This window comes from Protopterus annectens, chromosome 9.part0, assembly GCF_019279795.1.
Source record: "Protopterus annectens isolate FY-2018-M chromosome 9.part0, PAN1.0, whole genome shotgun sequence".
Classification (NCBI taxonomy): domain Eukaryota; kingdom Metazoa; phylum Chordata; order Ceratodontiformes; family Protopteridae; genus Protopterus; species Protopterus annectens.
The window spans coordinates 473,617,129-473,641,251 of record NC_056743.1 but is presented as its reverse complement, the minus strand read 5'-3'; the positions used below and the strand labels follow the sequence as shown (position 1 = coordinate 473,641,251).

Below are 24,123 nucleotides of genomic sequence, written 5' to 3'. Positions count from 1 at the left end.
GCTGATGAGATATGTAATATTATTACATAATATTCTACATAAATAACTTCAACAGTATTCACTACTATTTCCAAGTAGTGTGTTCTATTACTTTCTTTGTTGTATTTATTATGTGCTATTGGCCTGGTTCATGGCAGAAAATGGTCCATGAACTCACTTAAATAAATAAAAATGTACATCTTTATGCTTGATTCATTCTTACACATATTCACTACACAAACAGATCCCCTTTTCATGCACATGATTTCTTCTGTTAACTAGTTACTTGTAGCTGTTCAATATGGTTTTAAGCTCAGTACAGGGAAGCCATGGCAACAATGCACAGTAACATGACTTTGCATCATGACATCTAATGAATGCTACAAGTTTGAAATCTGGTGGTGCTGCGGTAGCGTTGTCGCCTCACAGTAAGACACTGTCCAGTTCGATTCTCAGCTAGAGCGTCTTCTGCGTGGAGACATGCATGAATGGGCATACCTTCGTTAAAGGTTGTGCATCAGGGCTGGTAACTCGGCACGTAAAAATCAACTACCAATCATTAGTGGACCGGAGTTCCACTGTGGCGACCCCTAACCGGGAAAAGCCGAAAGACACAACAACAACAACAAGATTACACTATAATATCAAAAAATGTGAATTAAAATAACATGCAACATATAAGCAAACCACCGATTATTCCAGACATTCAAAGAGTGTCAGTGTTGTTAGAAAGAAAAGTAAATATTAAGTAATGGGGTCACATAGGTATGACAGATGTCAACAACAAGAGATCTATCACAATTTGTGAAGCTGCTTCCATCATGACAAAAAACAGATTAAGAATTTGTAAAAACATGGCACGCTGTAAGCAAACTGGGTCTCTACACTAGGAAAAAAAGGGGTTAGTCTGCAGTTAGACTGTAAGAGGACAGGAAGAAATGGAAACAGATGATCCGCTGTGGCGACCCCTAATGCCGAAAAAAGATGATGAGTCTGCAGTTAGATTGTACTAAATTAGAACAGAATGGCTTCCCTCATATAATGCGAATTCCTGTTAGAATGTTAGTTCAAAGGTTATAAAAGGGGATTGCATCCTTTTATGTTGCAAAAAAGGTTATGAAAACAGTTCACACTTTTTGAGTTGCAGCTAGCATTACAGCACTTCTAGAGACCACACAGGTTAGTCTTCCTCTGAAAATAAACAAAACACACAGCATACATGTCCTTAGAACTATACAGTGAAACAGCAAGATATTGCAGCATATATTTTTGCATGAAAAATATTCCAGATATTTTTGTTTATATACTAAAAAAATGTCAGTGGACTAGAAGGATAAAGCCCAGACAATGGTCCAGGTGACACAAATTCAGTTAGTGGCTTGGTTGTTTGATGTAGCAGGAAGGGAGGATGGGAGATCCATCCTGGAGAAAGGGATACTGAGTATGTCTGGTTCATGCCGCTGCTGTGCTGACACAGCCTCTGCTGGAGGATGGAGGCATGTCAGGATACAGGAGCCAGTCCAGGAAGGATGAAGGATGTGCTCATAACTGCCCAAATCTGTGATAACAGTCCATGTCGGCACAGGCCCTTGCAATGACACAAGCGGTCACATTACCACCAGGGTGTGTTCAGGCTATTTACAGCAAAAACTCCATCATAGCTGGGATGCCAGTGAGGGCAAAAGAAACCTTGATATCTGCCTGTATGGTGGCCCCCAGACAGCTCTTGCCCCACTAGATCTGGGGACACACAACTGAAGAATGAATGGGTAGCCAGTAGGGCAGGCTTGAAGGTCAGCAGGTAGAGGGGAGGAAGTGTTCAATTTAAAAAATATTTCTTAGTCAACCCCATGATACAAAGGTATCTCAGGGGGTAGCTTCTGAGCAGTATTTTTAAAAAAACCTTCCTATCCCATGGGACAGGATAGGGTTTTTCAGTTCAGGGCAAGTCCTCAGTGGAGACTGAGGACTCTAGTCTGGTGTTGTGTGCATGACATACGTTTAATGGGAATTGGTGAGACAGTGGCTAGTGTATAACAAAAATCCCTTTGCATCTGTCAGTATGGCACTCTTCTAAGTTATCTTAATTGCAATTCTACACTTACCCTCAGAGTAGCTTGTGTCCTCATCTGATTCCCACTGTGGGACAAACTCTGCCTCTTGTTGAAGCATTCCATTCCAGTCCAGATTCTTGAAGAAACGATGCTGCTTCACTTCATGTATGCCAGCTACAATGGATGCATTAACAAGAGCATTAACAGTCGTCTGCATATCAAGTATCAGAGTTTCTTTCCTACTTCATTCATTCGTGTTTTCCAGCTATATACTTCAACATACTCAGTGGTTTTAGGCATCAGTCGGGACACCAAAAAATAAGTTCATAAGCAATAATTACTGATTGCAAATATGATCTAAACTGAAAACAAATTTGGTCTGCAGAGTACAACAAGACATGGTCCAACGCAATACTAAGAAAAGTATTAAATCCATAAAACAGCAGCATTCACAAGATGAAAGCAATGTCCACACAGCTGATGTTCTACTGAGATATAAACTCCTTTTGAAAAAGTAGAAGCCTAAGTATGAAAAATGATAGCTGGCAAATACCGTTTATCCTCTTAGCATAAGAAATCTGGAAAAGCCTAACATGATGGGAGGACAAAGGCCCAGAAATTGGGACAGATTTTTAATATTGCTCTTATAATCTTAGAACGTTCCTTAAACAATAGGCTTTGTGTTAGCGTGAATTGTCTGAAGGGTATGAAGTCTCAAACTCAAATGTTTGTCAGAATTTAGGGATCAATCTTCAGTGATTGGTGACACAATCTTCATTAGTTTAAAATTTAAAAATGTTTGATACTAAGTTACTGAAGGTAAAATAACTTCAGTTAGACATTGCCTATTTTAATGAATGCATTCATCAGAGTATAGTCCCTAAAGGGCTTAGACTATGGAAATATCCCATGGGACTTATTAAAAATTCCCCTTTTCATGCAGCTTTAATTGACCTTTTCAACAAGCAAGGGCTTGAAATGCTCAAAGTTATGGTTACTTATTATCAAAAAATGGTCGATGAACTGGCTGTTGTATTAGCAGAGTTGGATACGAAAATTAAAGTTGATCAGGATTTTATTAGATATCAGTTTGATTATGGTAGGATTTTTAGTAGTATTGATCAGCTTATTCATAAGTTAAAAAGTACAAAGTTTCGTAAATTAGAATGCGACAGGATGGACTATCAAAGAGGTTCCGCCTATCCTCCACGACCTGTCTCAAAATTTGACAGCCAATCGCCACAACAACAGGTTGAACTATCAAACCAGTAGGCAAAACGATCATGGAAATGACCCTCCCACTATATCCGATGGTGAATTCATCGATGACACGCTTTCCAATAATGAAAATTAACTGAGATGGAACGAAAGGCTTTGGAATCAACAACAAAATAATGGTGCTAGTAGCACTAATACATCAAATTTTCAAGCAGGCAGACCTCCCAACAAAACCAACTTTTCCAACTCAAATCAACAGAATAGAGGACGCCATCGGAAACAGAAAAAATGGAGGTAATTAGTAATAACTATTTAACCCCAGATTTTGTGGGACTAGTGCAAGTAAGTAACAATGGCAGCCCTACTGGTTTGTCGGACATCAACGATATTACCCCATGTACTATTGTTCAGAACACTGACGCTGATTTTAACATATTTAATTATTCTTCATTTGTAGCTGATATGCCTTTAGTGGATATCCTTTCTAAAGGCCTCACCTTTGTGCCTTCACATAAGGCTGATATAGCTAAGACTATTGTGAATTTGAAATTGTATGTACAAAAGCTTAATTTGTATGTATTGATGGGTGATTTACCAACACTGGAGAACACATATAGGATTGCTAGTACATATAATCCCCCTTTACATCCCCTACTCTTATTGTTTGAAAAAGTTTGCAAAATGGATATTAGAGCAGCTTTGAAAGCGAGCTGTCATCATAATGTTAGAAATAACTTGAGTGTAACACAACAAGAACTGTTAGATAATTTAAAGAAAATATCTGTTTGCGTTATGAAACCAGACAAGGGAGGGGGTCTTGTTTTTATGGACCCTGGGGATTATTATAACAAAATGAAAGCTATTTTGGTGCTGCCAAATTGTGAGTTAGTGTTCCTTAGTGAAGTCAACAGGGCATACCAGCGTATAAAATTTTATTTGAATGATTTATTTATTGAAGCAAGGATAGACATTGATCTATTCAATTATTTATGTATACCTGCACCTTTGGTCCCTACAATTTTTGGGATACTAAACGTACATAAGGACGTATATAATCCTCCTCTAAGACCTATAGTCGATGGTCATAATTTAATCACTTATGCTATTGCAAAAGTTGTAGATGATATACTTAAAAAGTATTTAAAGACTGAGAAACATATTTCGAAAGATTCTTGGAGCTTTCTTCAGAATATTAATATATTAGAATTTAGACAGCATTGCAACTTTTTAACAATAGACGTTAAAGATTTATATACGTCTATCCCTCTTGATAAAGGCATTGAATGTGTTTCATCACTTTTGAGAAGGAAGGGAGCCACTAATTTTGATACAGAACTGGTTACTGAACTATTAGAAATTATATTAGGATGGCGCAGTGGTGCAGCGATAGTGTTGTCACCTCACAGCAAGAGGTTCTCCGGTTTGATTCTCATCTGGGGTGCCTTCTGTGTGGAGTCTGCATGTCCTCCCTGTGTTCGTGTGGGTTTCCTCCAGGTGCTCCGGTTTCCTCCCACGTTACAAAGACATGCATCTGGAGCCTTTCTCCCCGGGCCTCTGCTGAAAATTGGCTTCTTTCCAAGTTGGACTTTCCCAGTTAACAAATGATAAATAAATAAAAATAAAAATATTAACTAATAATTTCATTTTTTTATGAGGGCGAATATTTTTTACAGAAGAACGGGATTGTCATGGGCTCACCTTGTCACCTTGTGGGGGTAGTTTTGCTAACCTTGTAATGGCACAGTGAGAGCACGAATATATATTTAACAACAATATATATATATATATATATATATATATATATATATATATGGTCTCATGGGTCTCTTTCTAATGACCCCAAGACAGTGAAATCACCGACATAAGCGACGATCGACAACGCATTTAGGAGTAGGGGGGACAGGGTAAGTGTGGTGCATACAGAGGATGTAGGGTTAGGGTGTGTGATAGGTGAGTGTGCGGTAGTGTCGGAGCTTGGGGTTCGGGGTGTGTAAGTGAGTTAGGTTAGGTGCAGGTAGGGAGAGTGCGGTGTAGTGTCGGAGTTGGGGGCGGGTGTGTGTTAGTAGTAGGGGTTAGGGTGCAGGGTAAGTGTAAGTAGTGTCGGACCCCAGGTTAGTAGGGTAGGGAGGCTAGTGGATATGTGTTGTAGTGTACTGTGTTGGTGATTTCACTGTCGGCGAATCGGCGTTTCGGTCATTAGAAGTAGACCCATATATATATATATATATATACTGACAAAATTTGCTTTTATACTCGTTACTTGGATGACGTGTTTATTATATTAAATGGTAATGAAACCATTGCAAGGGATTTAATGACATATTTGAATGGTACAACATCTTTCTTAATGTTCACACATACCTTTAAAATTGATGTAATTTCCTATTTAGATGTAGAATTAAGGAAGGACTTGGTTCTTGGTAAATATGTAACTAGGATACATAGGAAAAATACATATTCCAACAGCTTCCTTCATTTTACTTGCTCACACCATTTTCATCAAAAAGGCTCAGTTGTTAAAGGGCAGTTCATCAGAGCAGCCAGGATGGTGAGCTTAAAACTGAGTTTATTGATGAAATAAATTTTAAGAAGACCATGTTTAGTAAACGGGGATACCCCAAGGACTTATTGGATGGTCTTTCTGAGGAAGTAATTTTTAAAAGATGTTCAGGCCAGTATAAACCTATTTTGGCGACTAGTAATGAATCGAACATAACCTCTGTTAACACCCCTGTATTACAAGTAGAGAATAGGAGTGTTGGTAATGCTACAACGACTAACTATAGTATTAGTTTTATTACCCCTTATTCACTGGATGCCAACTGTCTAAAACTGATTTTGGTAAAAAAATCCTAATGGATGATTATTCCATCAGGAATAGAGTAGAGGAACGACCATAAATTGTTTTTAGATGGAGTTGGAACATAAAAAACATGTATGAAACCAAATCAAATCCTTGGGTTAAAAACCCTGCAATGTTCAAGTGTGAAGTCCATGGATATTGTAGGCATATGGATATAGGCAGGACCTTTTTTGTGAATGAAGTAAAATATAATGTAACAATGAAATATAATTGTAATTCAAAAATGGTTGTTTACTTAGCTAACTGCCAATGCTGTACTGGGTTCTACATTGGGAAAACTGAACGGAAGTTAAGAGAGTGAGTGTATGAACACTTGTACAGTATTGGAAAGAAAAAGGTAGATAAAGCCTTACCTAAACATGTTTTAGACAATACTACACATTATTTTAAATTCAGAGTGATAGACCAAGTAGAACTTAACCTGAGAGGAGGACCACATAGTTTAAAGCTTGATGAACTTGAATTGTATTGACAATTACGTCTTAATGCCCATGCCTTACCGGGTTTGAACAATATGTATTCTATCACATGCTTGCTAAAATTGAAAAGTCTTGAAAGATGACGTTTTAATGTGTGGTTGTCTTTCAGGGGAACTTTAGGAGGCATAAATGTTTTTTTATGTTTTTTATGTTTTTCAATGTACTTTTCAGTGTTGGTTTAATGTCCTTAAGCATTTTTATTCATTTTCATTGATGGATATTTAATTGTATTGAATTTGAAAATGAGGTAGATCATGTGATCAAGATAGTGGTATTTAAAATGAGATTCCAGCTCTGATTTGTATCTGAAAAAGTTTGAGTACTACCTCAGACGAAAAGCACTTAATAAAATTTCGGGTTTGTTGCAAGAGCCGTGTGTTGCCATTTTTTGAAGTTTATTCATTTATTTTGGGTTCTATTTCTTAATCATCAGTGATTTGCCAGAAAACTACAAATTTTATGAGGAGCAGCCCAAAAATATAAGGCAAAAATCTGGATTTTTTGCAAAAATCTGGACAGTTGAGAGGTAAGCCAGCAGTGGTAAAATAATCTTTTAGTGCATTTCAAAGGCTTGCATTCTATATTTCCTTTGTACAAGTAACCCCAGAAAATACAGTAACATTTTATGACTAAGCCTTTCTTATCCATTTTCTTCTGCAATGTCATGCCACAACTATTTTCAAGTCTATTTATTTAATGAATTTAGCAAGAAAACCCAAAAGCAGTGAGTGTATTCCAGCAGCAGACCCAAACAAAATTCCAAGTAAAACCACAGCTAGTAATAGCCAGAAAGGCAAGGCTCAGCAGTTGTAAAATCCACAGGTTTTATTAAAAGTTAGCAATTTTGTAATGTTCACCACCACTTCATCAGACTCGCAGTGTTCACCACTACGTCATCAGACGATGAAGAAGTGGTGGTGAACACTGTGAAAGATTTTACAACTGCTGAGTTGTTTGCCTTTCTGCCTGTTACTAGCTGTGGTTTTGCTTGGTATTTTATTTAATGAATTTGTTTACTAGGATAATATACTCCACACATTTGAGTATTCACTGAAGCATGATTTCTTCCTAACTCGGTTATCATTTAAACTTCAGAAAGTAATACATTATTATTACATTTCTGCAACTTCTGCAACTCACATAAGGCAATGACATTACAAGTGTATGGAATAAATAACTATCAGGGGCAACTATGGACTCGTTAGTCTCACTAGTCTGATTTGTACAGCCATGGAATGTGTCATATGTTACCTTATAACCTATGATATTAAAAACCTTATCAAGCTTGAACCACATCAGTTTGGCTTTGGCAAACAGAGATCATCCATACTCAGTTTAACTACTTTGTATGGTCACACAGGCTGTAGACTGTGGTCATTCTGTTCATACACCTGTATGTGGTGCATTGTAAACAAGCCAAGCGCCTTTAATATAGATCCATACATGGTGAGGTGAATAGGCAACTGGCCAAAAGACAGAACCCACACAGTTAAAGCAAAAGTCACTTCCTCCCGTAGTATGGAGGTAGCTAGTGGTGAGCCCAAGGTTCAGTACTGGCATCAGTTTATCTGATCTCTACACCAGGAATGATTTTGATTAGATATGTCTGCTGATAACTGTAAATTGGGAGCTACTTTACAATCTCCACCTGATACCCATTCATTACAGCAGGAACTAACCTTCATAAACAAGTGGTGTAAGGAAAACATGCTTAAATTAAAGGTGGAGATGTGCGTTGTTACATTTGGTAAGCAACTCACCCTTTCAACCTACATTATAGGCAATACTGCCATTCCAAAATGGTAATGTAGGCATGGATCTTGCAACATGGGTTAATTCCCTCTTCGTCAACCACTATGCAACAACAGCAATCAGTAAATCCTTCTATTTAGCACAGCTAATATCTAAAGGCATGTCATCAAGGCCAAAAGACATTATCTCTATTTATGCAGGCCAATTACACCAATTATTGAGCACAATGCCCCTTTGGGATGTATCTTTCTAGAAATATTAAGCAACTAGAAAAGGTTTAGAGGATAGCAATCAAGATGTCTGCTGGGGTAAGGTTCCCCTTACTCAGTTTCTTATAGGCTCTGGGGTGGCAATCCATGTCCTGCTTTTCACACCATCCTCCTTGATCTTCTATACCTGTGCTTTAACAGCAAAACTAGGGACTTCACTTTCACTAGCACATAAATAAAACATGCCAATGCCAAGTCCCCTTCTGGAACAAATTCCCAAGCAAGTTAAAGTGACAACATAGTATCTTTAAGGATGATTGGATTAGCATCCATAAATTTACTCCAGGACTGACCTGTTTGCCTATCTTTAGAAGGGAGATACAGTATGAGAGCGGGTATTGGTAAGGCATAAATGGTCTTGTAACTCAATGATCTTGTACTTCCTATGATCATCTTATTCTAGTAAACTGAAAAATATGGACACATGCTAATAAGTATAGCATGGACACTTTTCCAACATCATAGAAGGAGTCATACCACAGACTCAATAAAGCAACCAAACCAAGCTGCCATAAAATTCCTGGGGGGCCACACTGAGTCTGAGGCAAGCCCTCTTCTGTGATGTCTGTCAAATATCCATGCTATATTCATTTACGAATTCAACTATGTGTTTATATATTTTAAATAACAATGAAATAAATATGACACAGCATAGTTATCCACATTCAGGTCTATAAATAATGAGAAAAATAAAAGGTCAGAGCCAGGTCTTTCCTTACAAAAATGGTTTAAGGACTTTTTTTGGAAAGATTACCAATAACCTGCAACCAACCAGTGTTAACAAAAAAAAAGAAGAGCACCAACAAATCATTCGCACAGAAAAAGGCTTTCATAACACCTAACCCTACTACTCAAAAAACAAACAAAAACAAACCACATGAAAACACTGTTGTAGCACTGTTAGGGATTTGTAGAATTAACTCATTTTCTTAGTGCAAGGACCACTCTTTTTCTTTGCTAGGAAGTACACAACTATAATACTGAACAATAGTCGCTGGCATTTTAGCAACAGGAGTTGGCATGGTCTGGGAATACCCTTCTTCATTTGTAATATCCTTCCACCCCTACTATAAATGTTGCTTATTCCATAATCTTGAAATGTATTGCATATTTTCATATTTATTTGAATAATAGGCTCCCGTGTATGATGCTAGCTGTCCTAGCACCAGCATAGACTTTCAAACAGAACCACATCAGACACTGGCTTATACCCCCCTACAAAATCTTAGTGACCTTACTACTAACATGCCACACCACCAATGTCCACGATCCTTCGGGACCCAAATTATTTATGCTGCACAGCTAGGCTTGCAAGGGCCCTCCCTAGTGATCATTCGCCTAGTAACAACCTATGAACCTAATTGTCACCACTAAGCAATTTCTAATAAAGAGAACATAATGATAATTCCTGAAATCTTTAAAGGAGTTTAGGTTTTCCAGCCTGTGATTTTTTTTTTTTTACAAGTATGAAACTTTCCATGTATTGGATGTGTCAGCGGGCTTGTTTGTAAGTATAGAATGTAATGTAGTACTAAATAATGGGTCAGATCAGTGAGTTATAAAATACATGCAAGTTAAAACAGGTATAAATGTAATCACTGAAACATAGTTTAAATGCCCAGAAAGCACTCCCTTCATCTCTGGGTTTAGTTTCTGACATGCTTTCAGACCCGATGGCAACTGTGGTGCCTTATCGATGTTGGTCAGAGGCCATATAGCCTCAAGACAGATTCCCAGAGACCCACAAATGAACTTATCAAATTCCAAATCACACTAAATGGTGGTGCTGTGGTAGCGTTGTCACCTCACAGTAAGACTTTGTCCTGTTCAGTTCTCAGCTAGAGCATCTTCTGTGTGGTGACATGCGTGAATAGGCATACCTTCGTTGAAGGTGCGTCAGGGCCGGCAACTCGGCACATAAAAATCTACTGCCAATCATTAGCGGACCGGAGTTCCGCTGTGGCGACCCCTAACCGGGAAAAGCCGAAAGACACAACAACGACTAAAGAAAATCAGTTTATTGCCTGCTACACGGCACCTTCAGGGACTCCTAAAGTTCATGTTAGGTTCCTAAGTACAAAGGATGAGCTCCCCATAAATAAGAACTCTATTATTCTGGCAGACTTGAACTATCCACCAATTGACTGGAGGGCCTATACCACCAACATAGGATATACACAGACGTTTTTAGATGTAATAAATAAATACTCAATGGGCCACATTGTTATTAGTTCAACTAAAAGACAAAATATTCTTGACTTGGTACTTACACATGCACTAGTAATTCCCTCTCTGATTAAGTCAGATCATAAGTTCATAACCTTTTCCCCTCAAACTATCTAACACCCTGAAATCAATTATCAGAATTCAAACACTTCAAGTGCATTTTGAAGTCTCAAAATTCACTTACAACAAAATCAATCCAGACATCACCTCAGCAGTTAGATTCACAAAGCAGTTTTATACTCATATAAATAAATGTATAGAACTGAAAGTCCCATCCAGATCCAAATGCAATGTAAAATTTAAAAGCAAATTGTGCTGGTGGACGACTGGCATAAATAAATTTCTACTATAAAAGAAAAAAAAAACTCATTTGAGTATGTAATAAATCTAAAGACTGTCAAGTCAAGGAAAATATTAGGAATTTGACAAAAAAGGATTATGAAGCCTTCTTGAGTTTTATAAGAAAACTAAGCAATGTACAGAACTCAGACCAAATGGCAAACCCTACTCAGAACAAGTGGACATTGCCAATATACTAGCTAATAAATGTAATGCAAAGTTCACTCCTGAGACGACTATCCAAAGCCTTACAATCTCCATATCTCTCAAATCCCCACCCACCCCCATCAACACTAAAGAGCATTTACTAAAAGTGCTGCCTAAAACCAAGACCACTCCCTCCATGGGACCAGATACATACTGGGCTGCTTGTTAAATAGTACTAAATATGCACTGGTGGATTCTGTTCATAAGGTATTTAACATGAGCCTGGCTACAGCTCAGTCCTGGAAGTATGGCATACAGCACTGCGGAAGCCAGTCCACAGAGGTGGACTTACTACTGACCCCAGAAACTATAGGCCAATCAGCCTGAAGAGTTTAATTTGTAAGGCCATGTAACACATTATAACAGACTTCACTAACAGTCATTAAAAATATTATCAGGCTAGATCCACAGCAGTTTGGTTTTGCAAATCCTGTCTAATGAACATGGTAAATTTCTTCAAAAAGGTAACACAAGCTGTTAACACTGGTCACACTGTATACCTTTTACCTTGAATTGGCCAAGGCATTTGATATCATCCTCCATTATAGCATAATTTTCTAAATTCATTACAATTAATCCCCTGTGTGTTAAGGTGTATAGCAAAACTGGATAAAAGATAAAACCTACATAGATCAGGTGGCAGGTTCAGTGTCAGAGAACTTGACGGTGACCAGTGGTGTACAGCAGAACTCAGTGAAGAATCTCTCTTGTTCAGTATTTACTTCTTTGACCTACAGATAAAAACCTAGAAGTATAGCTAACCAAGTTTGAGGATGGCTGCAAACTGGAGTCATTGTCGAATCTCCCTTGTATTCCGCACTGACCAGATCAATTATAGAATACAATGCTCCCTTCGGGATGTACCTCACCAGACATATCAAACAGTTGGAAAGACCCCAGGTATTCTTAGCAAAGACTGTCAGCATTCTAAAATTGCTAAGCTACCAGAAGAGACCGGAAGCACAGTCTCATTTACACGTGTCTTATAGCTCCTCAGAGGAGATATATACCTTGCATTCTGAGCAGTCAGGGACCCATTAGTGAAGGATTTCTTGTTCTTTCACAAACCAAACAATTCCACAAATACCAGAACGAGGGATTTAAACCTGCTTTAGCTGATCAATAAACAAGGTACAGAGACAGATTCTTTACTCTTTGTCTCCCTCATCTCTGGAATAGACTCTCCTTGCACATAAAGCAGTGCAATACACTATCTTCCTTCAAATGGAATCTGGATAATTGGATGGGGATTTATAAATTCACCCCAAGCTTGACTGACCTATCCCTCCTTGAGAAGGGAGGTGCAGTCTAGGGAGGGATCTGCAAGGCACAGTAGTTACAAGACTCAGTAGCCTTAAACTTCCTGTAATTATTAATTTCTGAAATCAGAAATGGATATTTTATAACTCACAGAAAGAATACTAACAGATAAAATCAGACCCATCTGTTCATTTACATGTGGGAAAGAATCAACTGCCACTGCAGTGAAATATTTCAATTATTGTATGTTTTATATCCAGTTATCCTGCTCCTATGAAAAGACATTTTTTTTTGCTATATGCACATTATTTCATTCTAGACTATGAGTTAACTAAAATAGTTTCACAATCTGACTTCAACACAAAATGGAATATAAAACTGCAGAGTACTCTCTATAAAAAAAGGATGGTGCAGTGGTGCAGCGGTAGAATTGTCACCTCACAGCAAGAGGTTCTCCAGTTCGATTCTCAGCTGGGGTGCCTTCTGTGTGGAGGCTGCATGTCCTCCCAGCGTTCCTGTGGGTTTCCTCCAGGTGCTCTGGTTTCCTCCCACATTAGAAAGACATGCATCTGGAGCATTTCTCCCCGTGCCTCTGCTGAAAATTGGCTTTGTTCCAAGTCGGACTTTCCCGGTTAACAAATGTTAAATAAATAAATAAATATAAAAAAATATTAGACGTGATTAATTGTAGTGACGATACAGGTTGTTCACGTTTTGGTAATATATATTAAAAAAATACATATAAAACATACCTGTGCCCAGGCGTTCCAGTGGATTTTTATTCAGCAGTTTCTCAATGAGATTTCTGGCATCTACTGGCACATGATTATTCCTGTCACGCCAAATAATATCACCTGCAAGAACAAGTCAGCATCAAAAGGAGGAAAAAGCTTTCATTAGCCAGAGAGAGAAAGTGGTTACAGAAGTCCTATTTCATCTATACCGGGATGGCAAACTTCAAACAATTCATTAATATGAAGAACTGCATTACCTATTAGCAGCTGCACAGAAACTATGGAATATGGGTCACATGTTTCAGTTGTACACGTTAATTATTACTTTCCTCCAACTTTATCTTATTCTAATGCATGAACAGCATATTCATATATAAAGAAAACTGCAAGGTAGCCCTCTAGAGTGGGTAACTGTTAATGCTTTCCTCTTCTGCTGTTTCTAGTTCAACCTAATTCAAAATCTTCTCTCCTTAGACCTCCCTCCCCCTTGTGTGCTAGAGCAAGGTGAAGGCCAAAAGCTAAGGCCCTGGAAAGCCAAAATACCAAAATGATAATGTTCCAAAGCAGGCCCGAATTTGTTAGTCGAGTTTTAAGATTTAATCTTTGGAGAAGGTGTAGACCAATGGTCACCATGGAGATTCATGAAACAAACACTGAAAGCAGCCACACCCTGGTTTTGTAGCCTTTGACAGCAACACTTCCAATGAGAAGTTTGTTGTGTGAAGGCAAAAGACAATGCAACCAGCAATTCTCTAGAAACATGTTTTTAACCACTGAAAATCCCTTTCTTTCTAGGGTATCAAAGACAAAATGGTCTATCTTTCTTTCCTTAGGAAAAATATGGCTGAGTGGTAAACACCCAATGTATTAAATGCTTTAGTTCTGTCTCCCCTAGATTTTGCCACCAAGAAAAAAAAGACGTAGATAAATGGACTCATATAATAAAAGCTTTGACAACACTTCCAGAATATAAAAAAATGTGTTTGTTATAAAGGACCTCCAATCCTGGGTCAGTCAAGGTTCTCTCTAGGTAAAGAGCCTTCAGCACTCTATCTATCTATCTATCTATCTATCTATCTATCTATCTATCTATCTATCTATCTATCTATCTATCTATCTATCTATCTATCTATCTATCCATCTATCTATCCATCTATCCATCTATCTATCTATCTATCTATCTATCTATCTATCTATCTATCTATCCATCCATCCATCCATCCATCCATCTATCTATCTATCTATCTATCTATCTATCTATCTATCTATCTATCTATCCATCTCTCTATCCATCTAGCTATCTAGCTAGCTAATCTATCGTTTTTGACTTTGGGGAAGGCACCAGGGGAATTCTCTTTCTCTTTTTTTGACATCTCCTGACTCCAACATGGAGACTGCTGGGAGAGCAAGATGTTAATAGAGGATGAAGGAGCTCCGGGCATTCCAGGAGAGATGAGCAAGCAAAAAGCAGATCCCCTATGAATATACAATCCATAATTGTGGATAATGCTAATGCCAACTGGCAGATGAGGAAGGATGATTGACAGGGTGTTGATGCACAAAGAGGATGTTCAAATAACTTTTGTATCTTCCGGTAAATTAGATAATGGGACATGACTGAAATGTAAGAAGAAAGAGATACAAAAGATGATTCTTGCATTATCATGGGGAGAGATGGAAAGATTTGCTGAGCTCTGTACAACAGTGGATTTACAAATGCAGGATGTACCTATGAGAGTGAATTAGCATCAACACATGAAGGAGGTTTGTCAGTTTAACACTGAGCAGATTTAACAAGAATAGTGGCAGAGGGGACTTGTACGACAAAAGGTACAGAAGGGCAAAAGAATGAGCACAGAAAGTGTTGCTTCGGAGACAAAAACGTTCACCACTGTTTTAGTGACTGTGGAATAATTCAGGTACCACCTTATTTAAATGTGACCAGTGAAGTTATGACCAGATATCGTGCAAGGAGCACTGTAGTTGTTCTGTTTTAATCTAAACCTCTAGATATGGATAAATGTTGGATTGAGTTAAGATCACTTTTGTGAAATTACCTTTGAAATCTTTGAGTTGTTACATTTTTGGTTTTGTGTGAACTAAAAAAAGATGCTTTACCTTGGCCAGATATGGCTTTATCAATGTGAATGTAAAAAAGGAAACTGCACAATTCAGAACTGATATATTTGAAGTATAATATTTATATGAAAACTTTAATACTGTTTGTGAAACTGTGCATACAGCCAAAAGCAGATGAAAGAAATATATGGAATAGTGCCTTGGAATTGTGGGTAACTCTGAAATAGCTAACAGACAACTTTAGTATCTACTCGGTGTTATAAACGTTGAAGCGATAAGGGGAAACATAACACTAGGCACTTTTAAACTTGCCTTTCTGTGCAACAGACAAACATCTTCCTAATGAATGCGACAAAATATATGTCACCCGTGTGAGGAAATGAAGGACTTGGCAATAATGTGTATTTTGAAATTTCGGAAAAGTTTGCAAACAGCCAACTCATGGTTTGACTGTGATGTTTTCAAAGATGCAGGAAGTCAGGAAAATGACAATAACAGAAATAATTTAGAGAAGGCAGTACTTATTTCAGAACATGTGGACTCAGAATTAGAAAATATAACTGAAAATACAAATGGCAAAATAGTACAGATTATTACAAAGAATGCAAATGGGCAGTCTAGAGGTATGATTAATGCACAGGTGGAAAATAGGTTTGAGGTCTTGAGTCATGTGAAGGATGGCCGAAAATGGAATGTATGGTGCATGCTACTCTAAGCTGTGTCAACCATAAAAAAGATGTTAAAACATATAAATATAACTGAGAATAAGCAAAGGATAACATGACTATATACACAATTAATGTGACTCTTATTACAAATGAAACATTAAGATTTGTTGTACTGAATGGATATAAAGAACTATTTGCAGATGTAATATGTTTACTTGAGCTTTTCCAAGTCAGACTCAAAGTAAACAATTTGAAATATTAGCTCATCGTAAAATATTGTGGTCTTCGGATGTTGTAAAAATGTATTAGTTTGCTTATATTGGTATGCAGTTTTGAAATTATGATATTAGATTACAGCAATAACAGATAGGTTAATGATTATTAGTTTAAGAATACATTTGAAACCAATCCAATTAATTGTAATTTATTCTCCAACAAATATGAAGGAAAAATCAGGCATTTCTGAAGAAACAAAAATCTTTATAATAATATAGATATAATTGCTCTGAGGATTTTAATAGTAATATAAGAAAAGAGAAAAGCTATATTACTTAGGGTATGAGGTTTGTAATATACATTGAAATGTGACAATTAGCAAGTAGGAAGTCTTAAGAGGGAGTATTTAATTCAGAGGTCAACTAAAGACAGACATTCCTGTTTTGTTTTGTTTTTTATGGCACTATACCGGGGACAAAACTAAGTATGACTTGTGGAATTTTCTGATGATTTACATATATATATATATATATATATATATATGTGTGTGTGTGTGTGTGTGTGTGTGTGTGTGTGTGTGCGCGTGTGCATGTGTCTACTTCAGTAGACCTTACTCTTACTTACCCAACATTCATAATGCTGAGATGAAAAAGCCGACAACCGCATAACACCAACTTCCTGGAACACTGAATTTCCACTCCAGGTAAGTAACCACTTGGTCAACCTGAAAAATAAATTAAAACCAAAGCAAAGTAAACCCACCCATGTGTGGGGCTTTGGCTGTCACACACCTCCCCCCCAACTAAATATACCAACTCCAAGATCGCACTACCACTAGGGTAAGGGGCAAATTTCAAAATGGTGGCCAAGTGGTTACTTACCTGGAGTAGAAAGTCGATGTTCTGGAACATCAGTGTTATTGGGTTATCATCTTTTTCATCTCGGCATTATGAAAGTCAGGTAAGTGAGAGTTCAGTCTACTGAAGTAGATCCATATACATAGCAAATAATGTTCTGTCTTAAATGTTCATTTCAGTAAGTGAGTTTGAAGAAGTTGTGAAAGGTGTTAAAGAAATAATTATATACAGGTTGGATGGATTTAATTATTTATGTGGCATATAAAGAAATGAGTGTTGAGGGATTTTGTTAAAGTTATGAATGAATGATTGCAAGATGAAATTACTGCTTATCAAGTATATGAGGGAGTACATATAAGGAGGAAGGGAGGCAAAGAAATCATTAAAAATTGGAGGCCCATTAATTTATGCAACACAGATCATAAATTAATGATGAAGGCAATATAAAAAAGAAGGCCTGCTGCTTAAGTATTAGCAGGTAGCATTTATTGAATGACGGGAAACAGTCTAAAGAAATGTTAATAATTATGAAATAGACAGTGGACATCAAAGTTAAAAAAGAAACTGAAGGTAGGTTACTTACATGTGATGCAGAGAATATGCATGATAGCATCTGCCAAGAACAGGTATGTGAGATCTTGAAAAGGTATGGAACTAATATGACAACATTTCTTAGGTCTTTTTTATTTAAACTGTATAATTAGAGTTCCAATAAACAGACAGATAAATAAGAAAACAATATAATAAATGTTGGAATAAAACAGAGGTGCCTGAAGAGTGCAATTTTATTTGCAGTGATGATGAATGCTTTCATAGTTTAATGGAGACTGCATGAATCATGGTCAGATTAGATATACAACTGCCTGCCATGATGTCTTACGAAGATGATTTCATTGCAATATATGGCCTGAATTGCATAAGTTATACAACAGCTAAAAAAATGCTTGAAGTAAGTGGATTTAAGAACAAATAACAAAAAGAGAGGTGGTTAAAATAGCGCATATACAGTTTACAACAGCAGAAATATCAAAGTTAAGGACACAGTCCGGAAAAGAATAAGTACCTCAGCAATGGAAGGATACTTTAGAAGAAATTATGGCAGCACACAGAGCTTGGAAGACAGTTAAGCTTCTTTTTTTTAATTAATTGGATGCTCATGAGAGCTACATATGTTTCCTGAAGAAAAAAGAGTTAGCAGAATTAATTTTTCTAACATTTGGGGGTTTAAACTGGGCTTATATCTAATTTTAGAGAAAATGAAGGATATTTAGCATTTTTATATTTCCACTGAATTTTGAAGGTTTTTTTATACCATACCAGGGAAATGGCCTAGTTGAAAGATCATTGTTTTACAAGTATGAGATGTCACTGGAGTATACTAAAGAATGAAGAACATGGGAACATAGAATTAGTAAGATATTTCAAAAAGATTTTATTCTAGGAAATAGATGTTATGACAGTAGCTAGAAATAAATGGTATATCAAAATTAGGATACAATCTTATTTGGTGGATCTTTGGAAAGATTTGATAGTGGGTGTTTTGACAGCTATAAGTCTGAAACAAAAAAGATATAAAGATAATGTAGAGTGGCTTTCATTAAATAAATTATGAGTGAAGACCTGTCAAATATTTTAGCAATTTTACTATTTTTTTAGAAAATATATGTCTGATATTAATATCAATTTAATTTTAAATGGAAAATAACAGTGTTATTGATTGATAGACAATTATATTTTTCTAGTATTTATTTATTTATTGATATAATATGAAGTAATACATTCATTACAAGAATTTAAATTGTAATTATGATAAAAGTAGTAGAAATTAAATAAAATACATAAATCTGGTTCTATAAAATTTCTTTTGTGTGTATAGATAAAATAATGTAATTACGTATATATGTAAATGTTCTACTTTTTTAATAATAAAGTTAACACTTACTGTTTTCATTAAAGGCCATGGATCTTTTACATCCATATCAACTATCATCATCTCCAGCAGATAGGACCTCACTTTTAACAGCTCATTAAAAAGACAGCAAACTCAAGAGTGCAGCACCACCCCCTATGCTGCACTGCAGCAGTGGTATTAAAAATGTACCCAAACACCTGCTGTGGGAATAGAACTCAGTGCCTTTAGATCTTCCAGTATGAAAGGTAAACATGATAGACACTGAGCCATTGACACTACTAACTAGCTTGTGTTAGGCCATAGTTTATCCCTCCAACCTGACTCTAAAATAACTGAAATCCAAGTCACAGAGATTTTCTTACTTATCCATCTGTTTATTAGAACTCTAGTCATACAGTTTACCTGCAACATAACCAAATAACCTGGCACAGGATAATTCCGTCTAGATGAAAAAAATGTTTCGACTTTGTAAAATGAGCTTGAAAAATGGAAGATTTTCTGCTGGCTTCAGTCACCTCTTGAATTCTTACTGTGAGGTTTGCTGGAAATATAGAAAAAATGGGCAGTGTTCACTAGCTCCATTGGTTTAGACAAATACCTGACTATGACCCTGGCAATCCCAGTTTTATTAGCTGATCGGGTGCCTCAGGGAGCTGGCATGGGCAGCAAAAGGAATGATGAGGCTTAAACCCACTCCTCATGTGTCTTTGAGGGGAGGGGAGGGCAGGGGGGTTATGTGTTCATATGTACACATTACTTGGTAGAATCCCAGATGAACAGCAAAAAACACAGATGTGCTTGCCTACAAGATGGCTAAAGCCAACTGATCGCATCAGATGGAGGCATAGACTGCATCATAAAGGCCTACTTCTACCAATCTCTTGAATGCAGATCAGCATGCAGAGAAAGTCGGGGCTTAAAGGGGGAAAAAAGATCCTCCTCAGAAATAATAGTACCGCTCACAGTATGCCCGACTCTCACTTCACAGACAAGAAATGAGCAGTAGGCCTCTCACCTACAGGGAATAAACCAATTAATAAAGAGGCCAAGGAGGCAGATGAATGATCTGAGGAGATCTGGAGCAAAAAAGGAGAATCAAAATGGGGAGCCAGACCTTCTGAAGTTGATCTCACCTGCAACCTCAGCCTAGAAGGCCAAGTTTGGTTTGTGCTGGGAAAGCTTCCTATGCAGCCAGATACTATACAGCCTGAAATTAACATAGTTCTTAGCCACCAAGAAGCATAAAGAATAAATGCTGGTCCTTTGGGAGATTTAAGATTTACACAGTGGGGGCTTCAGCTTGGCTGAGTCTTTCTTGCAGTTTTTATTGAATCGTTTGTCTTTCTTTGGATCTTTTCTGGATTTTATGATTAGATAATGTACTGGATGGAATGATGTTAACAGCATACTGGAATTTACTTTACCATGTAAAAGAAAGAAAGAAAGAAAGAAAGAAAGAAAGAAAGAAAGAATGAAAGAAAGAAAGAAAGAAAGAAAGAAAGAAAGAAAGAAAGAAAGAAAGAAAGAAAGAAAGAAAGAAAGAAAGAAAGAAAGAAAGAAAAAGTAAGAAAATATCCACAATTAACTAACCCCCATTTGGCCTGATGAACCAAGCAAAATGGAGTAAGACTATGATGTTCTCCCTTCAGGAGCCCCCACTTTCTGAGCTCCATTCTCCTGGATGCCCATGTTCAATCAGGTCTTATTCTCACCTTGAGGAGAGGACTGGAGCTGTGACCCAATCGGTTCACTATTCTAGATACTCTTCTTAAGATGTCAATAACTGTCAGTGATGCCCTCCTCTATGACCCACTGCCGAATCCTCACTGCCTGTCTGCACACTGGCCATGAGAACATGCATCCATGTCTTCTCATGTTATCACTCCATGGGCTAAGTGACCAAACCAAATCCTATGCCAAAGCTTTCCAGGTGAGAAGCATTTCAAGTATTTCACACTGGTGGATGTGAAGCCCCCAAAAGGGTACACCGTAAGTGGAGAGGAAAGGCTGGTATCAACATTGTACTAAAACTGAAACCAATCTGCAGAAAACCAAAGAAATGTTCTTTGTGGACCCCATATAATGATATGACAAAAGGTGTCTATTATCTCCAGCGACATCATCCAGACTACATGTTTCAGCAAGTGCATAGTCCCCAGAACATTACCATATTAAAAGTATGACCCCAAAAGAGCTACAGCATCAAACATTTTGTATTAGATACAGTAGCTGAAGCTGTTGAAGCCCAGGGTGGGACAGTTGCAGAAGTCCAAGATGGACAAAGTCTCCCATTCCCTTTCAAGCAAGGACAATCCATTGTTTTCATCAAAGCTGGAGCAAAGTATGTCTCTCCTTTGCAGAATAAGGTCTGAGCATATTACAGGAACTCTGTAGACATGAGGCTAGTCCCCTACTTAGAACTTTTTGTAGGGGAGGATCCAAACAATCTAAGGTGAGGCCATTTGTAACCCACAAGTCAATTGTGATGGTTTTCCAGTCTGGGAAAAATTTAAAGTAATGTCTTTACACAGGTGACACCGTGGAATAGTTTATCTGGAGATTCATTCTTCTTGGGTATTCATGGGTAAAAATAGGACAGACAGCAAAACCACCTGGGCACTTGGACATCTTCTTCATTCTAAGGGGAGGGTCTTCTTTTTGGAAAAGTGGGATGGCCTAGAAGAAAATGAGAAGAGAGAAGATACCAGACAGCTCTCTAACGACCTTTCATTGAGGTTAATCTGTTTGTTCCTAATTATATCTTCAGCCTAGTCCTAGGAAGCCTTCCAAACAGGATATCTAGCCACATGGACATGCCCAGAATAGCTTACCCAAGACTGTCTGAGGAGAGTCTGAGCCTCTTAATCTGGCACAGGGACATTCCTAGCCTGATATCCTACTTACATCATCAACACAGTCAATGATATAACAAGTTATATGGAAGACTACAGAAACCATGGTTAAGGTCTTTTTACAGAGCCTCCTTAATCCCATGTTTAGTGACCTGCCAGCTTGTTTACACCCTGGTTCATAACAGATAACCAAAACCTGAATAAGTGAAATAAACAACTGAGGTGCCTCAGTGCTACTGATGGGAGAGGCCAAAACATTCTGGAGACTCCCCATAAAATGGTAAGGTAAAACGTTGCTAAGGTCTCTTTGCCCTAAGTTGGACTGAGATCGGTTAGTAAAATGCTCTGGGTTGTATAATCAGGATGCCATTGCATTACATCAGGGGAACAAAGAGAAAGCTGAATCTGGATGCTGCTAACCTGTAAAAACTGCACCTTCAGAACAGGGTCAGTGATAGGGATGGCTGTACAGCTCTGCATGACGGTACTCAGCATAAATACAGATATTCAAATAATATGATAATTGCCACAATGCATTCATAATGTATTGAAGCTTAAGGCAAGCAGGCAGGCAGGCAGATATCCATCATTCAGCAGACTTCAAAGACTGTCAGACATCCACACACAAGGTGCAAGGTTACCTTCCACACTAATGATGTCTGACAGAAAGTAAGTCATAATGAAGGGAAGACTAAACTGTACCATTTTCTGTTCTTTTTTTAGAGCATCATGCTTAACCCATATCATAGTTAGCAGTATAGTGCCTAGAAATCCTGTGAAAAGCGAGAAAGGATAGTAATACTTCCCATAACACCGATGTATCTAATGCATTAAAAAATATTTTAATTTAGTTTATTAATTTCTTAACCTGGCAAGTTAAATGGCCTACACAGGACTCCTTTTAGTCATGATTCTACCCACAATAGCAAGGATAAATGCAATATATGTAGATAGTTTACAGTAGACACTCACTCTGGATATTTTGGGGAGGTGGGAGGAAAGCAGAATACCCAAAGAATAAACAAATATACACAAGGGGAACAAGCTAACTCCACAGTTTGATATGTTGACCAAAATGGACCCCAGAATTGTAAGGCAAAGATCTTAAGCACTGCATCCCCACCATGTTGTCTAAAAAACTCTAACATCTAAATAACTATGCAATGCTATACCATTGTGTAAATCCTAAAAAATATTGAATCATATTTTAGCAAATGTGTAAAGCACATTATCAAAGTCTTCCCCAGGGTGCAGCTTGCAAAAATAATCTAAATTATCCAAGGAAAAAGAGGACACGCAGAAAAGGTTGGCAGGACCTCCTTTTAAAACAATGATTCTAGCATTCAAACACTTACAATGAGTACCATTATACAAACTGCACTATTTACCAAAGAGTTTATAATAATAATATATGTTAAATTACCAAGCAGTGGAAAGGTCCTTTAACCCACACAAGGATTAAGGACTAAAGCACATATTTTAGGATAGTAGAGGCAAAACCAGCCAAACATCTACAATGAATTACAGTACTTGGAGACACTGTGAACAGATTCTAAGTGGACATATCTAGTCTGTGGGAATTCAGATGAAGTTCATGAAGGGAAAAAATGCAAGAACTGGACTGTCTGTTGTAAGATGAGGTGATAAGTACAGGAATATTGTAAGTCCAGCAGTCCTTTAGGCTTGAAAACTGGAATACAGAACAGAGAATCCAATATATAGCTCATAATCCTTTATAAGTCTGGCAACATTTTCCTGTTACATGTATAGGTAAGTCATGGCTTGGATTAAGGCCCAGGCATGGGTTGGGAAAGTTAGTTCACATTTACATTGGAGGCATGGCCAGTGATGGGGTAAGGTTAGTTCAGACATAGTTTGTAGATACAGGCAAGGATTGTAGAAAGTTAGTTTATTTACTGTTTGGAGAAAGGCAGGAATGGAGGAATAGTAATTTATAAATGGATTAAAGATACAAACAGGGGAATGAGAGCTCAGACACAGTCTGGAACACAAGCAAGTATGGGAGAAGGTTTTCTCAGAAGTGCAGAGACAGGGGAATGTCATTTCAGACACAGTTTAGGGACAGGGGGAGAGTTAGTTCAGATGCAGTTGGAGACAGAAGCAGAGATGGGGAGGTTAGTTCAGAAGATGTCTGGAGA

The 24,123-nt window shown here is 37.5% G+C and overlaps 1 protein-coding gene across 1 annotated transcript in view; it reads right to left on the bottom strand.

Annotated features, from left to right (window-relative positions):
• LOC122810878 (microtubule-associated serine/threonine-protein kinase 3-like) overlaps window positions 1–24,123 on the bottom strand; it is a 46,472-nt gene that overhangs the window by 5,672 nt on the left and 16,677 nt on the right. The window contains exons 4-5 of the mRNA XM_044082422.1: window positions 13,399–13,500; window positions 2,085–2,207 (exon numbers count right to left, since the gene is read on the bottom strand). Of these exons, the coding sequence (XP_043938357.1) occupies window positions 2,085–2,207; window positions 13,399–13,500 (225 nt within the window). The remainder of the gene's footprint in view (window positions 1–2,084; window positions 2,208–13,398; window positions 13,501–24,123) is intronic.